The 17,574-nt window shown below is 50.7% G+C and overlaps 1 protein-coding gene across 6 annotated transcripts; it reads right to left on the reverse strand.

The window, feature by feature from the left end:
* Nucleotides 1-346: 346 nt before the first annotated feature.
* LOC148389376 (tenascin-like) lies at nt 347-17,548 on the reverse strand. Of its 6 annotated transcripts, XM_088391048.1 has the most exons (28): nt 17,391-17,547; nt 16,218-16,316; nt 12,691-12,837; nt 10,022-11,645; nt 9,384-9,647; nt 9,142-9,257; nt 8,794-8,947; nt 8,228-8,497; nt 7,970-8,155; nt 7,817-7,906; nt 7,494-7,757; nt 6,838-7,284; nt 5,932-6,204; nt 5,403-5,675; nt 5,060-5,332; nt 4,622-4,933; nt 3,484-3,756; nt 2,839-2,961; nt 2,623-2,766; nt 2,430-2,549; nt 2,221-2,358; nt 2,027-2,157; nt 1,823-1,955; nt 1,587-1,738; nt 1,402-1,498; nt 1,164-1,325; nt 935-1,098; nt 347-838 (listed from the first exon to the last, which is right to left on the reverse strand). In XM_088391048.1, the coding sequence occupies exons 4-28, from the start codon at nt 11,607-11,609 to the stop codon at nt 728-730; spliced, it is 6,258 nt and encodes a 2,085-aa protein (XP_088247174.1). In that variant the 5' UTR covers nt 11,610-11,645; nt 12,691-12,837; nt 16,218-16,316; nt 17,391-17,547; the 3' UTR covers nt 347-727. The 6 variants fall into 6 exon arrangements, with proteins under 6 accessions (XP_088247174.1, XP_088247170.1, XP_088247171.1 ...); XM_088391044.1 differs by lacking the exons at nt 4,622-4,933; nt 5,060-5,332; nt 5,403-5,675; nt 5,932-6,204 and having other exon boundaries at nt 17,391-17,546; XM_088391045.1 differs by lacking the exons at nt 4,622-4,933; nt 5,060-5,332; nt 5,403-5,675; nt 5,932-6,204; nt 16,218-16,316 and having other exon boundaries at nt 17,391-17,548.
* Between the last annotated feature and the right edge of the window lie 26 nt (nt 17,549-17,574).

Raw genomic sequence — 17,574 nt, forward strand, 5'->3', positions numbered from 1 at the left:
TGAACTGATTTTAAAGATTCAGTTCACTTAAAAGAACTGGAATGCACATCACTACAGGCTACGTCCGTCCATCATCTTCTTCGCCAGCTCAGTCACTCAAATGTGCTTTATGTACGCCGTGCCATCTCGCTATGATCCATAAAGAGAAAACAGAAAGTACATTAAGTGTTCATAAATTGTCAACAAAAGGTATACATGAGTTCTGGATCCCCCCCCCACCCCATACAAAGAGTCCAGTGGACGCTAACCCTAACCCCAAACCTTATCCTTAATCCAAAAGATCAGCTCACACTGCACCAAAGTTTCCACAAAAATCTCAAAACAAATTTAAGGTAACAATCAAATGTCTGTTTAGTCATTTATTTATTTATTTGTGTGTAACATAACCAGTATACTTTATCGGCGATGTTGTTAAAGTAATGGTAGAAACTGGTGAACACTGCCACCTAGTGGCTATCAATGGAAATGACATGCACTTTTCTCTGACATTCTACAGTGCCTCCTACACAGTAAATAAAGCTCAATTTTAACGACCGCTAATGCAGAGTTCAGGTTCAATTTCACCATTACAGGCCAATGATGATCATGTGGATAATGTACCAAATAGATGGTGAACAAATAAATGGTGAACAAATAAGCCCTTTGTCCCTGGAGGGATGGGCCTGAGCGTCGAACTGAATGTGCATGTGTGTGTTTTAGGCAAGGAGCTTAGTCCTGACGTGCGACTCTACGATCTTTTCCTCCTGCTCTCAGGATTCCCAAAGTTGGCCGGTCGGAGTTTCATCTCGGCAAACTCGATGGAGGTCTCGTGGCCCTTCCAGTGGAACCAGTTGACGCCCTGTGGACCACAACCATCACAACAAAATTATGAGTCGATTTAAAGAGCTTGTGTGCTCACCGCTCGTACGTCTCTGCGAGTCGACGTGTCCCGCACCTTACTGTGACTTTTGTCTCCATATTTTCCCATCAGGTTGACACGATGGCAGTTTTTGTACCAGAAGGCTCCCTTGTAGGACAAAGCGCAGTTGGTGACGGCGATGTCATTGTCGTTGTCGAAAGTGGAGAAAGGACGGCCCTGGTGGTAAGTCATGGAGTCACCTGATGAGGGAAGACACTTGTAAGCTTCTTATATTGATGAAAGAAAAGAAAAAAAAAAAGCTTACCTGCTGTCCCACTGTAGGCGCCGATGTAAAGTTTATAGCGTGTTCTGGGCTCTGCAATGGAGAACTTGTCATATTGAGCGTAGGCTGTGTCTCCAGCGTCCCTCAGGTCTACGCGCAGCACGTACTGGCCAGCGGAGGTGATCTTGTGAAGGTTGCCCAGACCTGCAACGGTCGAGCTGATCCGGCAACACCATCGAGCAGTAACATCCTCAACAAGTCGGAGGGAGAAGAAACGTACCCAGCCAGAACTCGGCGTTCATGTTCCCAAAACCAGCGGTATAGTTCTTCCAGTTCCTGAAGAACTCGAGCCTTCCATTTTGCCGTCTCAAGAAGACCTGTGGAAGTGAGCAACATGCTTTGGTTCCTTGTCAGAGAAGAGAAATGAATGCAAAAAGTCACTGGCAGTGCTGCTCAAATGCTCACCAGCCATCCGCCGCCATCCGTCTCCATGTCGCAATAGACCTGGATGAGCTGGCTCTCGACGCCGGCCACGTAGATGGCGTACACGCCAGACGTGTTTTCCCCGTTCTGGAAGAGCTCAGCGCAGTCTTTGGGGTAATTGTGCAGATGGCCCACTGGAAACAAGCAAAAAAAAAAACAAAAACAGTTTGAAACAGTTTTCCACCAGGACAGGACTTTGGGATCACGATGGCGAAGACCTGTGCTAAAGACTGTGGTCCCGTGTTGGCTCCGCCCAGCTGTGGCGATGGCTTGCAGGTGTACCGTGTACTCTGTGGACCTGGCCAGCTGGGCCATGTTGTACGAAGAGGCGGTGGAGCTCAGCATGACTTCCTACAAAATCGTTTGCGACAAATTATTACCGGTAAGTTGGCCTCGTGTGTCAAAGGCCGCTTACGGCATACCCGGGTGGTGCCATCTGCTGCGGAGAAGGTGAGCGAGTAACCGCTAATGGCCGTTTGCGGGGGTCTCCATGTCAGAGTGGCGCTGTCCGTTTGAATGTTGACGGCCACCAGATCTCGAGGGGGGTCCACCTCTGGGAACAAATCTGGGTTAGCAAAGTTGCAACAAGATTGATTTGATTTTCATCCGAGCCTACTGGTGGTGAATTGTGTCAGCACAGATGCGCTCATCTGCGCCTCCCTGGTGGCGAAGAGTTCCACCGAGTAGAGAGTGCCTGGAAGCAGTGAGCCTATCTGCAACTCGGTTCCAGAAACACGCTCCACGATCGGGGCCACTGATGGGAGGGGGGAGTGGGCACAAATCAACACGGAGACATTTTCAAGTCAAGCAGCACAACAGACAAACCTGACTCGGAATTGTACGTTATCACGTATCCGTCCACCGCAGCCACGGGAGGTTGCCATCGCAACCGGGCCGAGCTGTCTGTGATGTTAAGCGCCGTCAGACTTTGAGGTCGGTCCAAAGCTGTCGGGGTAATCCATAGCAACGGTCTCATTGGAAGATCTTCTCAGGGGCCCCGAGGGCTGCGTAGACTAACCGGTGGTTACGACGTCACCGCTCGGCTCGCTCTCCTCCAGGCCCTTCACCGCGCTGATGGTCACCTGGTACATCCTGCCGGGACTCATGTTGGGCAGCAGAGCCTGCAGCACGCCGCCGTCCACGGTTATGCTCATCGGGCTTCCTGCGGACAAGAAAGGATTAGGACTCGAGTCCTCATCCCTGCCCGAGACGACTCGGGACTCACGAGCCTCACCTCCTTCAAATGGCGCGTAGGTGATATGATAATTGTCGACTGCGGACTGAGGCGTGGACCAGTGGACCACGGCTGACGAGTCGGTCACGTCGGAGAAACGAAGCCCCTTTGGAGTAGTCAGGCCTGGTGGAGGGAAAAGGAGTTAAAAGCACTAGAGAAAAGGTCCAAGGACTCAAAGTGGTCCGGGCTCAGCAAGCCTCCACCAAAGAAAACCAATTGGTAACTTGATCCAGAGGTTAGCAGAAAACCAAAGGATGAGACCAGAGGATTCCGAAAGATTAGTAGACGAGCTGGTTTGGAAGGGTTCCAGAGTTTAGTACAAACCATCCAGTTCTGAGAGGTCCCATAAAGTTCAAATAAGGCATTGGAACAAGTTTCGAAGAGGTTAGTTATAAGAATGAGGTTCCAGAGGCTGATGTGAAACCATTGGATCCAGTTCTAAGCAGAGGTTAGTAGAGAAAAAAACAGATCCAGTTCTGAGGGCTTCAAGGAGTTAGTTTGAATCATTTTTTAGAGGTTCCAGAGGTAACAGATCCAGTTCTGGGAGGTCTGAGAGTTTAGTATGCATAACGCAGATCCAGGTTCAAGGGGTTAGTGTGGAGCAGCAGATCCAGTTTTGAGAGGTGTGTAGTTCGGGTCGGGTACCTGTCTGAGCAACCCCAATGATCGGTTGGGAGCGGTGGTCCAAAGAAAGGCCGTAAAGTTCAATTTCATACTCTGTGCCTGCCATGAGTCCGGTGATTAGCCTGGTCCGCTCAGCACCGTGGACAATGTGCTCCTGAGGACGGGACAATCTTTTGCTGTCCCGTAGTTTGATGACAAATCTGTCAAAGAGGTCTTCATCCGCCGCCCACGACACGCGGAAACTGTCGGCCGTGATGTCGGAGACAAAGAGGTGCTCCACCTCGGGTTCTGCCTCTGGGCCGGAAAGGAAAGTTTGTTGGTTGGTTCATCCACTGGGGATCTTCAGACAGACACATTAGAAGGTTCCTCGGAGGTCACCGATGGGGATGCGAGTGCAAGTTAGTCCGAGCGGAAGTAAGGAAAAATGGAAGAGACAAAAAAAGCTTGTCGGAGAGTTTCAATTGAGTCACTTTCAGACGGGAGGAACCTAGTTTGGTGCCATGCGTCCTTCCTCCCGCCAGCCACGCTTGCAGCGCATTCAAAGAGAATCCAAACGTCATGCTCAATGTTTTCCTTCCTCTGACAGTTTGGCTCCTTTCATTCGATTTCAGAGGTTCAATATTTTTTGTTACATCCAATTGTAGCTCAGGTTCAATGATAGCCCCGGGTTAATAGAATGGAACAAGCTCCAGCTCCCATCGTACGCTGATGCCGAGAATAGAAGCACAAGTGTCCCTTTCAAACCATCGGAAGGAAAACACGCTGTCAAATACGCACGCAAACCAACGAGCTGGCTCGCATTTGATTTGGGGGGGGAAAGGGAAAAAAAAAAAAAAGGGACAGGAGCGCCGCAATGCCTGCTCCTGCCAAGACCGCGTCATAGACGCTTAAAAGCAAATGAGAAGTGGAAACCAGTCTTCGTCATAAATCAGGTCGGGCGGCAATACGAAGAAGCCTCAGCAGCAAAACATGGCAACATGGCAACATGGCAACATGGCAGAGCCCAGTGACCGGCGTCTTCCATGACTTCAAAACAAATCAATCAACGGAGGCGTTGCCGTGTGGCGAGCTTGAAAGAAAGAAACAAAAACTGAGCAAGCAACGACTCAGAGGTCAAAGAACTGGAAGTCAAGGTAGTTGCTTTCCCTGCGGTTGGTACCTGTGAGGGCAAGCGCGGTGAGGGGCCGAGAGAGGAGCCCCGCCTTTGACACGCCCGTCAGCCTGACCTCATAGCCTATCCCGGTGATGAGCCCCCCGACGTCCAGGTGGCTCTGGTTTCCCGGAACCTTGAACTCCTGAGGCTCCAGAAGCCATCCCGAGTCGGTCACCACTAGGTTAAAGTGGCTGAAAGCCCCGGAGGAGGACCACGCCGAGTCTTCCCGCGGCTGCCGCTGCTTCACGCTCCACGACGCACGGAAGCCGAAGGGGGTGACGTTGGAAATGGTCAGGTTTTCCACTTTGGGTAAAGGTGCTGGAGGGAGGGGCGAGGAGGTTGTTTTTGTCACTTAAGTCGTCTTGGGAAAGGCCTGTTCTGGTTCTCTCTGATTTTGTGGATTTTGCTTTCATGCAGTGAGCAAGGTGCGAAGCCGGAGGGTACCTGTGACGGCGTGGACAAGCGTGGAGGGAGTGCGGCGGCCGTGGGAAAAGCCGTAAACTTCCACGTTATAGCTCGTGGCGTCCATCAGGTCAGAGACGGTAAGGTTTGCGGCGTGGCCGGGCAAACTGAACTCTCGCGCCTCAGACTCTTGCTCGGCGTCACCGACACGGACAACAAAGCCGTCAAAGTGGCCCGACGCGATAGTCCAGCTCACGCTGAGGTTATGCGGACCGCTAGACAGCGCGCTCACCGGGCCCAACACGGGGGCGTCCTCTGAACACAAAGAAGAAGATGGCGGTTGAGGGGCGGCTCGGTGGTGGTGGTGGGAGTGGGAGGGGCCTACCTGTCGTGGCCTCAGCGAATAGCGGCGGCGTGTTGCTGCCGCCGGTGCTGGCGTACAGCTTTATATTGTAGTGTGTACGGGCTTTAAGGCCGGCCATGAGCGTGGAGCGCGCGTGGCCCGGCACAACCTGACCCATGGCCTGCGAGGGCAAAGCAGACTCTCTGACTTCTACGACAAAGTTATCAAACGTCTTGGCAGCCGCCCGCCACGTCAGAGACACTCGGTCTGAGGTAACGTTAGCGACAACTAGCTGGGACAAATCTGGCTCTTCCGCTACGAGAGGGGAGAAAGAGATATACAGGAGATGCTTGTTAAACTAAAACTTTTTTTTTTTTTTTTACATCACTGTGATGTCGTCCCTGCAAGGCCGTCAAACGACTTTCGACCCAAAAACTGCTGATGTCAGCAATACGATGCAAGCTCAGAAGTCAAGAAGACGATTGATTTGAAGCGTACGAGATCCTTCGCAGGGACGACAGCATCATTTTTTTTCTTCTAAAATCTCAATGGGGATTATTTTAAAAAATACCTGTGGTCGCAACGACACTGACAGCGCTCGTTCGGGCTCCTTTGTACGTCCCGTAGAGGAAGGTTACATAGTCCGAGGCGGGCCGCAGCCCCGACACCTGATGTGCCGTTGCGAAGCGGGACAGGTTGTACTCCCTCGGCTTCATCAGCCAATCAGAGTCAATAATCTCCAGGACAAACCCGTCCAAGGGGCCCTCGGTGTGGTTCCAGACCACCGAGAAGCTCTCGGACGTCACGTTGGACACGTTAATTTCACCGAGCGACGGCTGAGACGCTGAAGGGAGAAAGCGCCGTTAGACATTTTGGGGCTCCCAAAATCAACATTTTATCCAGCTCTGTGTTGACTTTGGTTAGTTTTGGATTTCTGTTCTTTGTCACGTTGCGATGGTCTCCGTTTCCAAGGGGGTGCGGCTTAGCAAAAGTAGACTGAACCAATCATGCTCTCGAGTTGTTCAAAGGATTACGACAAGATGCTTTTGCTTTGGCAGTCCTCGCAGCGTATCGATGCAGGGGGCGGGGCTGAGCGTCATGCACTTTGATAGAAGAATGGGACGCTTTGGGCTTTCTCTCTGCGGTTGTGGTTAGGCAGACGCGTGATTCAATGAGGTTAGGGCCATGTATGCGCGGCATGCGGCACAACAAAAGAGAAAGTTGGAAGGAAAATCAGTCAAAGCTGTTTGAGCAGCTCAGCAAATAGTTAGACTTCACAAAAAGTTAGCGAGACTCAGCTTTGAGGGGACATTTCTGAAAGGCAAGCACATGTTCCTTTTTCTTGAGGGGCATGCTCACGATGATCTCCATGCACTGACGGCTCATTCCAAGCTTCATGAATGTTGATGACATCATTGAGCAATTTGTTAGGGGAATAAAAAGCTAGCGTGGCAAGGCACGGGAATGGACCTGGTACCTGTGGTGGCTTGGCCATACACTGGCTCCAGAAAAGTGTCCCGGTAGAGGGGGTACAGGACCACCATGTAGGTGGTGTTAGCGTTCAAGCCCCACAGGCCCAGGCTGAGCGCGCCGCCCGACACGCTCAGGTTCTGGCTCTGCGCCATATCGTCCAAGTTTGTTACCTCCACCACAAAGCTGTCGAAGTCGCCGCCCGAGGGGCTCCAGGAAGCCGTGAAGCCGTCCCAGGTTATGTCGGAGAAGGTGAGGTTGGCCACAGAGGGCCTCGCTGAGGGCCCCACTGAGGGGCTCACTGAGGTCCCCACTGAGGGCCTCGCTGAGGGGCTCGCTGAGGGCCCCGCTGAGGGCCTCGCTGAGGGGCTCGCTGAGGGCCCCGCTGAGGGCCTCGCTGAGGGGCCCGCTGAGGGGCTCGCTGAGGGGCTCGCTGAGGGGCTGGCTGCCTCTGCTGGCCAACAAAACCACAATCACTGCAATTTTTGCACGCTTGAGTTGACTTCTTGGGAGCCTCGACCAGGGATGAACATTCCATTCAGTGACCTCCATTCATGTTTTACGAATTCAAATCATGGCTACAAATGTTTCTTCCCCCAAGTTCAAAGGACTCCAAGAGTACCTGTGAGGAAATCAATGGGTTACGGTGCCCCCCCCCGGTACCTGTGGATGCCACCAGAGTGACCGGCGAGCTCATCCTGTGGCCTCGTTCGGCCGTCAAGGTGACGGTGTAACTCGTTGCCGGCGTCAGGTCGGGCAAGACGAAGGTCGTCTCCGAGGCGGGGATCTCCGCCTCCTCCACTTGTCCGTCTCTGGAGACGTACACCAGCCGGTATCGGGACACCTTGGCGTGCGGCTTCTCCCATCTGATGCGGATGGACGTCTCCGTAGACTCGGCTTGCTCCAGACCTTGGGGAGGGTCCAGATCTGAAAGGAAACCATCAGTCACGAATCTGATTTTTTGTCAGGTTCATGATGTCACTCACCCGTCGCTGCGTTTATGGTGGTTGGGAGGCTCTCCCGCTCATTCTTCACGCTGGTCACGCCAATCCCGTATTCGGTCCCTGGCTTTAGCCCTGGACAGCCACCAGAGGTGAAAAAAAAAAATAAAAAAGTGTTGGCCTCCCCTCTACACTTACCCGTGATTGTGGCCGTGGTGCTTAGTCCCGGTCCTCGCGGGAACACTTCCTCGCCGTGGGCAGCGCCAGACAGCGGGCTGTATTTCACACGATAGTTGTCCACGTCGGCCTGATTGTTGCGCCACGTCAGGGTGATGCTGTTTTCTGTCTGCAGCACGGCCAGCAACTCCCGGGGGGCGTCCAGAGCTTCACGCCATACCAGACCCTCATGTTAGTCATGCGAGTGGCACAGAAGCAAAACTTTAGGATGGAGCCCACCTGTGGTAAAGGTGACGGTGGCCGGCTCACTGCTGACGTTCTTGCTGTGGGCCACCAGCGACACCGTGTACTCGGTGTCGGGCTTCAGGCCTTCCAGGCTGTGCTGCTTGTCGGGCAGGAAGATCTCAACTTCGGCGCCCTTGGAGGAGGCTCGGCTGGGCTTGTAGAGCAGCGTCACCCGGTCCGTCGGCGCCGCGGGCTCAGACCAGCCGATCAGCGCTGAGGAGTCGCTCACGTCCAACACTTGGAGCCGCTGCGGGGCGTCGATGTCTGCAGACGGGAAGAGTCGCGTCATCAGAGACCGTCGGGTGAGGTCAACACTTTGAAGGGGTGTTGAGACTGAGTCAAGACTTTAAAGAGCCAAGGCAAACACTTTGTTCAAAGTTGACAAAATGAAATCCAAAAGACACAGTTAATAGTTCCAGACAAAAGTCTGATGAGAGACTTGAGCTCAGGCGTGACCTTGAAGTTATTTCGGAATGCTTCGGGGAATATTCAGGAGGTTCAAATGTCACGGGGCTAATTCCCCAAATTAAAAAAAAAAAACAAGGTAAAAAATAACTCACTGGTTGTGACTCGTTGGATCGCCGGTGGTCCCCTGGTGTTGTTCTTTATAACGCTGATGGACACCTCGTAGTCCTGACCCGGCCCCAGGCCAGACTGGAGGAAGCGGTTTTGAGATGAGGGAACTGTGCTCACCACCTTTCCATTTTCTTCTTTCTTAAAAAAGAAAAAACACCCAAAAACAAGCACAAATCAGACAAGTGAATGAGAAATCATTTTCCATATGTTAAAAGAAACGCTGGCGACTAGATCAAATGCATGTTGTGCTGAGCAAGGATTTCCATGAAAAGGGCCCGCTTTAGCACCTCGCACTCATAAAATCCCGGGGAAAGCGTTCAAAGGAAACCTACCATGTTGCGGAAGTGGATCTCCCAGCCATCGAAGGGAAAGTTGAGCTGCTCCCACACCAGCTCGACGGAGGTCTCGTTCACAGACTTGAATCTCAAAGCTTCTGGTTTTGGAAGAGCTGCGAAGATTCAAACCAAAACCATTGGAAAAACATTTGGGAATTTTCCTAAATGAGCTGAACAGGCTAAATTTAGAATAGGTTGAATTGATGGGAACTGGTCTTTTTTTTCCAGCTTTTGGGTACCTGTGGCTACGCTGGCGTTAACCGGTACACTCCTCTCGTTGCTCAGAATGGCGTAGACCTTGATGCTGTACTCCAAACCCGGCTCCAGCTCTTTGAGCGTGGCCGTGCTTTTGTCCCCGGCCACAGTCAAGTCCAAAAGGAGCCCGCCGGGTTGGGTGGGCACATATGTGACCAGGTATTGGGTCACCAGCATGTCGTTGATCCAGGATAAGTCCACCGTCTCCGAGGCGACTTCACTCACGGTGAGATTCTTAGGAGGCGAAACTGGGAGAAAGAAAAAAAAAAAAAGGTTCTCATGGTCCAGTGCGCACAAGCTAATGCAAGCTCCAGAGAAACATCTGGAAGTAGTGAAAGAGATGCCGAAGATAAAAAAAAAAAAAAAAAAGTGCTCACAAGAATATATTTGGGGGGAGTGATTTTAAAAAGACTTCCAACCATATATTAGGTAAGACAATTTAAAGCAGTGGTTATGGAAGTGGCTTCAAGGAGCCGTAATGTGCAGGTCAGCAAAGTGATTTGCAATACACAATTTGGGTAATTACAATTACACAATGTGAAGTTATTTAAAAAAAAAAAAAAAAGTGCCTACCTACATATGGGAATGTGACAATAAAAGGAACACATGAAACCTTGGTTACCTTCAGAGCAGTCTTCTCGGATGTAGCCTTCGTCGCAGATGCACTGAGCCTGGACACAGAGTCCTCTGTTGTGGCAGCCGTTGGGGCAGCTCCTCTCTGCGCAGCTTACCCCTTCGTACCCGCTTTCACACTGGCACTTTCCCTTGACGCAGCGCCCCCTGCCGTTGCACTTGTCCGGACAGGTGAGCCGGGAGCAGTCGCGGCCCGAGTAGCCGTCGTGACAGACGCACACGCCGTCGCGGCAGTGGCCTCGAGCCAGGCAGTCGTTGGGGCAGGCCTTACGACCGCAGTCGTCGCCGGCAAAGCCTTCATCGCACACGCACTGTCCGTCGAGGCAGCGGCCGCGATTGCGACAGTTGCGGGGGCAGCTCAGCAGGGCGCAGTCGTCGCCGGTGAAGCCGGCGTGGCACTGGCAGCGGCCCTCCACGCAGTCCCCGCGACCGTAGCAGTTGGCCGGGCAGGTCCTGACGCCGCAGTCCTCGCCGCCGAAGCCTTCGTCGCACACGCACTGCCCGTTGACGCAGCGCCCCCTCTGCAGGCAATCGCTGGGACAGGAAAGGTCGCCGCAGTTGTCGCCTCGGAAGCCGAGGTCGCAGGCGCAGCGCCCGTCCACGCACTGGCCTCGGCCGTTGCAGTCGTCGGGACACGCCAAGCGGGCGCAGTCGTCGCCTCGGTAGGCGGCGTCGCAGATGCACATCCCGTTGAAGCAGGTGCCTCGATTGTTGCAGTCGTTGAGGCAAGCGAAGCGGGAGCAGTCGTCGCCGCCGTAACCCGCCGCGCATGCGCAACGGCCATCCACGCAGATGCCGTTACCGTGGCAGTCGGCAGGACAGCTGAGCTGTCCGCAGTCCTCGCCGGAAAATCCGGGCTCGCAGCGGCAGCTTCCGTTGACGCACAGCCCGCGGCCCAGGCAATCGTTGAGGCAGAGCAGCTCGGAGCAGTCGGAACCGGTCCAGGGATCCTCGCAGACACACTTGCCGTCCTCGCAATGGCCGTGGTCTTCGCAGTTTTCAGGGCACTCCACGTCGGTGCAGTTGCTGCCCTTCCAGCCGGGCTCGCACGTGCATCGACACGTCTCGGCGCTGTAGTTTCCGTGGCCGCCGCACAGCGGACCGCTCCTCGCGTTCCTTGCTGCCTGGGCTTCGCAGCAGACGCTCGCACCGCCCCCGCACCGGCTCCTCAACGCCGACACTTCCCCCTCCAGCATCTCGATGCGGCTCAGCAGGTCTCGGACTCGCGGCAGGTCGGCGGCGCAGCCGCAGGCCCCGCGAGGGATGTTGATGCGGTGGGTGAAGACGATCTGGCTCTCCCCGTCGGCGGGATGGTAGCGGCCGGAGGTGACGGCCGTTTCCGTAGGCGCCGTGCTCTCCGTGGCGTCCAGGTCGACAGAGCACAGGTGGCCAGCGGGGACGTTGATGTTGTAAACATGGTTAAAGACCACCGGCTGGCGGTCCGCACCGTATGAGGTGATGTTGTTCTCCTGAGGCAAGTGGCGGCGATGCCGGAGTATTTTTGTCACGAGGCCGGCGGACGAGAAGCCGAGCAAGGCGCTCACGAGGAGGCAGAACATGTCAACTCTTGGGGCCATGATGCTTCACCTTGAGACTCGGCGACGTAGATTGATCTGGAATGGAAAATCAGGCTGAATTTGAAAAAAGAAAAGAACATTTCCAAATCCAGCCACAAAATGATCATTTCTGAAAGAGCATCAAACCATTCTCAGGCATCTCGGACTGCCGTTTGACGGAGGGCCTGTCAGAGCTCCCCTTTGTCACCCCGCTAAACACGGCCGGTAATTTCTTCCAAACAGAGGCGCAGGTATGCGGCCTCTCTGGATTTTATTGTCTTGGCCTTTCACCTCATGGCTGGCTTGAGCCTCTCTGTGACACATTTAGTGGGATGAACCCACCCTATGACGGCAACAGTGTGGTCAACGTGCAGTCAGGTGCTGGCTGGTGCTGAAGATTTGGACCGGCGAACGCTGAAATGGCAAATCCACGAGGCTAACGATGCATGAAAAGCAGACATGCGGGCGCTCGACTTCAGTAAGCTACAATCCAGAGATTGCCGTCGCTTCCCACACTCTGGCAGACGGACGAGAACTTTCCAGCCTGGAAAGGAGATGCCGGGAATGTTGGAGCTGCAAAGGTTGGAGCCGGCAAACGGTGCGACTCGCTCCATCCGCCATCTGCATCCGATCTCCCGTTTTTAAAAAGTGACAAAGAGCTTGTGATTGCCAATCGGCCGAATTGCATCTGGAAGTCATTTGAATGCCGTTCAGTGAGGCAACGCAAGAGCTCATTAACACATTTCTCCATTTCCTGCTAAATGTAGTCAAATAGTAATAAATTCGGTTCATAACAAAACTGTTTAATTGGCTAAAATGTAGAACATTGTATTCCAAAGCATGTTTACCCAAAGCAGATTTACCTTTATTTTGATTTAAAAAAAAATAATTCATTCTAATTAGTTTGAAAGTTTCATAGAGAGTTGAGAGAAATATAATCATATTTGTGTGTTCTTTAAAGCAAAAAAATTTGCATTGCTCTTTGGAAAATCAAGTTGTAAAATGGTATTTAACATTTTTATTCATTCAATTTTGAAAAATTCAATTCATTTCAAAACATACATTTCAAGATTAGGTGTTCATGAAATGGTTGCTGTCCTACCATGCAGCCTTTTTGTCCCTGGCGGTAAAGTCTCCCTCACACGTGGACGGACGACGATGACAGCATGATGGTCCCTCCGCGGCAAGGTGTCGGCTCCTCGCTGTTGCCGCTCGGCTGCTTTGCGACTGAGAGCGGGATGCAGAAATACTAGAGAGAGGCGGGAGAGTGGGAGTGAGTCTTTCAAAAGTGAGGTCAGAGAGCTGCTGCCTCCACACTTCAAGCGTTCCCCCCCTCCCCTCCCCACTGAAGCTGGGATGTGTTCAGAACATCAGACAGTACATCCTCGATGCACTTTCGATGCTTTGCCGATTATTCTTTGCCTTGTTACAGACTACGCTAAATAAATGATTAGTGGCTCCACACTCCAAGCTTTAATAGCGCCATTCGCTGGTCTCCTCGCTTAGCGACTACACCGCAGCGTTCCTGGGAATCGTGAGAGAGCGAGCAGCGCTTGCGGTCGAGAGGGGGAAAGCACAAGAGTGATGTCAGATTTCGCTTGTTCCGCATCTGCCACATTAACTCCACACCCAGGATCTTCACTAAGCGACTCATGTCCTGTCGATCCCAGATGATTCGTGGTGGGCAAAGTATGGCTGGCGGGCCGTAGACTGCCTTTTGCTACTGTCAAAAACGTCTAAACACACACTGCTCACTTGGTTGAAGATAATTTGATGAAATGTGTCCAGGTCAAAAGACTTACTGTACGAGGTTCCACAAGGGACCCTCCAATTGAGCTGATTCCAGACCACCAGCTGCCACCATGTTGTTCATCTTAATACGATTAGCACCAACAATTAGCATCAATGTTTTTAATGCATCTGCTTTGCATTTGCACAGAAGACACCCCTCTGGGAAAATCCTCATTCGATCACCAGACTTTTAAATCGGTAGGAAAGAGCAGATTAAGTGGATTTGTCACTTTTCATTGCAGGAGGGCCAACAAAGGCAAAGCAAACAACATGTCTGGATTTCATTAGCTTTCACAGCAAAAAAAAAAGCCGCATGCGTTTGAAAAGCGAGTTGAGGCAACCTAAATTTGCTGTCACTGTCTGTCACCGTTCATCAAGTCAAATGTTCTCCGCGGGCTATGGTGACGCCAGCTCGAGCAGGCAAACGGGTCACACGCTACTTTAAAACACCACGTAGCCTGAAGCAAGAAAAAAAAAAAAAAGGCCGGGTGGGGCTAACGACTTGTGAGACGCACAAGTAAAATACGTAAAAAATATATCAAACAAAAACGCCCCCAAATATTTAAATAATCAAAAGAATAAGCAAGCAAGTGATTCAAAGACCTTTTGGTCTCAGTCCCCCTTGGGCCGTAAAGCACACGAGAGATGAAGCCAGAGCGGCCACCCCACACCCCGACAGGTCAAAGGTCACTACTGTGTAGCCGTTCCAACTACTTCAAGCTGAGCAACAACACCGGGCGGTGACGAGAGATGAGCTCATGCTTTGGCAAAGGCGAGTCACGGACATCAAGCTGGGCTCTTAAAACCACTGGAGCTTATATAAATAGTATTGGCAAGGCACAAGCTACAAATACTTTTGTCAGGTATCGGTACTTCTACTAGAATGACGAAGCATAGCAGTGACACAAAAAAAGTCCATGGAGCACTCATTTAGGCATCGGCTTTTCCATCTGGACTTTGTTGAAATATTTACTAAGATTCTCTTTAATTATGCAGCCGCCACAAAAAGGCCCGGAGGCCACACACACAAACACGCTCTTTGCAACGCCACAAATCAATCGTTTATACTGTCATTGATTTAATTGACTTTGACATCATCTATGGGGCTAGAATATTACAAGTGAGAATGAGAGCGTAACAATGCTACAAGGGAAATAATATAATAGCGCCGCATTCCATTTTATTTTTTTTCCACATGGCTGGCAGCGAGGCGTAAACACTGAGCAGAAGCAGAGCCGCAAACATGAACTAATATGGATCTCTTTTGTGTTTAAAGATACGAGGAATAATCCGTCGCAGACACTTGAACGATGGCTCTGGGCTGCAAAGTGTTTGTTTAAGAGCTTGGCAAAGCGACCGTTCCTCAACAAGATTGAATTCTGTTGCTGGTATAAAAATGAAATGTCGTATTGATCTTAGTGACGGGGATTTTCCAATGACAAATCATTAAACACGGTGGCCCGAGGCGCACTGGTGCTGACCCCGTGCTCCGAGAGTTTAACGGGCCTCGAAAACTGTCACTGATGTATTTATTTATAGAGCCATTACAAGATTTTTTTTTTTTTTTTACATTGTCGTCTCAGAATTTCACGTATCGCGGGTTGGTCTGGAACGCACCCCCCACGATTTCCTTTCCAAGTAATAACATCCAGCTGACAAGTGTCACGGATGAATTATAACTGCAACGTTCCCCCTGATGCTCGCCTCATTCAATCCAGCTGACGTCGCCATGGGAGACGTCCGGCTAGGCCGGCCAGCGTGGCGACTACTCCGGCTGGCCCGGGTTAGTGGCGACTCAGCACTTTTCAGCCAGCAGCTGTAAAAGCCTGCGGTCTGACTTGGAAGCCGACTTGGAAAAATTTGAGCGGGAGCGTCAAGTGATTGTTGTGTGGGGTCCACCGTTTGTCAAATAAAAATATTTGTGGGGGGGAAAATATCCTAAGGATGAGTGAGGACGATTGCTAATGCTAACACGGTGAGGGACGATTTATGGAGGGCAAATGTTTTTCGCAGTCAAACACGATTCGCTGGAGTTGCAGCGCAAACATAAGACTTGTAATTGATTTTCTTTTTTCCAACAGAATTTCACTTCAGTTCAATTGTGTGTGCGTGGTGTTCTTCAACAATGTTATCATAAATTAACTCGACAAAATACATTACCGTGCAACCTACAAGCAAATGTTTACCTCATGAGTTCGTGGAAATTTGGAAAGCTCCGTTAGAGGCAAAGAGAAACAAAACAAAAAAAGACAAATGGGATTCAACTTAACAGTCGTCAAATGGATTTAGCCGACAACATACAAGAAGAACTTAACAGACGTATGAGAGAGAAAAAAAAAGAACTATCGGGGTGTTTAAAGTTAGCAGCTGCATGGACGGGACGCCTCTGCCAAGCAGCTGGGGGGATTTCGGGTGATGTCACACTCGTCGGGCTACCGGAGGCCTCGCCGCATAAACACGTCTGGTGTTAGCTTAAACAACGTACGGCTCCCCATCAGAAGGAATTATTGGCGGGAGGTGAGCGGAATGTAACCAAATGCTCTGCAAAAACAATAAATAAAGCAGTTGCTGGGCGCCTCCACTGAAGCATCCACTTTGTATTCATTACTTGACTAGCCAACAATAGCAAGACACTTTTTAAGAAAGTCATGTGATTTGAAGCTGGGGTTGGGGGAGGGGGGTGCCTTTAGGCCTTAGCTGTAAAAACGTCATATTGTTGTAGTTAGCGCCTGCTAAATGAAAAATGAATGCTTATTGCTCAGATGTCTAGTCATGGATTATGACACGCATCAAGATTGGGATTATCACAATCAGATTATCAATCAAAGTCATACTTACAACCAGTGAAATCCGGCTTTGAGTGTGAATTTTAATCTCTTGAGATGAGATGAGAAAGATCCAACCCCCAAAACGATCCAGAATGATACAAGTGCTAATCTGTCCGGGGAGGATTTGGTGATGTTAGTTGGCGTACGGACAAAGCTGATATGCAAACATCCACCCCCACCTTAACTGGGTTGAGGCTGGATTGTAAAAAAATCAATAGTGCTAATAAAGCATCAAATGAGGTCAGGACTTTCAGACAGATTAAGTTTCATTAGCCCAGTGATCATTGTTACGAGCTACATGTTTATAAAGCGCCCTTATTTGCTGTCTTTTATTAGCTCTACTGCCACAAGCCTTTATTAAGACCCATGTAATCACTATTTGTTCCACTTTTACAACCTCCGTTTATGTTACACGTTTTCAATCATTGTTTGAAATCCTCAGACGCAGTTAGCGGCTAGGTTGCTCCATTATAAACTAAAGCTCACAGTCCAGGTGGAGGATGAATCAGTGGAATTGACAAGCTGGTCACGCAAAATCCATCCCAGACGGTCTGTGAAACATAATCAGGCAGCGTTATTCCGCCTTTAGGCTTTAAATGGAATGACGGACGCCGATTTGAACGAGCGCTAATGCTACGTGCGAGCCGGCGTTGAACAAAAGGCCCACTTAATGGTTTGGACATATGTTATATGGATCACGGCGCGGGGAGGCCGACCGCCTGTATCCTGTTTTTAATTATGTATCGACAAGACCTCGGGGACTGTCCTGCTTTTATTGCAAACGGGTCAGAATGGGAAAACTTTAAACATGGTCGGGAGAATGGTAGGGTAACGCGTGATACCATATCACGTGGATTCAAAGTTACTGATGGGCAAACTGAAATTTGAATAGATGCTAAGGTAATTATTAGGACCTGACTGATGGACTTAGCCTTTGATGCTTCTTGGGTGTGTAAATTTGCAAATGCAGAAAGCTATCACTAGAGTTTTCCACTTATATGTAACATGATGTAACCACCAAGAAATATCACGCTTTTCAACTTGCATCACCAAACATTACATTTCCTCTGACCCATTCCTAAATTGGCTGCCTTTGAATGGAAACGTGGGTCGAATTTTGATCAGTAAATATATAATGTGGAAACATTCCTGCCAATTGGAGAATAATACAGCTGGTGTTTACCTGCAAAATCTTTTGTGTACAGTTGGACAGCACGACTGGTGAGGGCTCCTGCTGAACCATTGAGACGTTCATAGCGCCCTCTGGCGGACAAAGCTGGAAGCTCACTGATACCACACATGTTAAATCGTCTGGTCGCCATGTACATCTTGGGTACCTAGGACTTGGGACAGGAAAACAATTGTTA

The sequence above is a fragment of the Syngnathus floridae genome, chromosome 12 (genome assembly GCF_059516105.1).
Source record: "Syngnathus floridae isolate MCC-2025c chromosome 12, RoL_Sflo_1.0, whole genome shotgun sequence".
Taxonomy (NCBI): Eukaryota; Metazoa; Chordata; class Actinopteri; order Syngnathiformes; family Syngnathidae; genus Syngnathus; species Syngnathus floridae.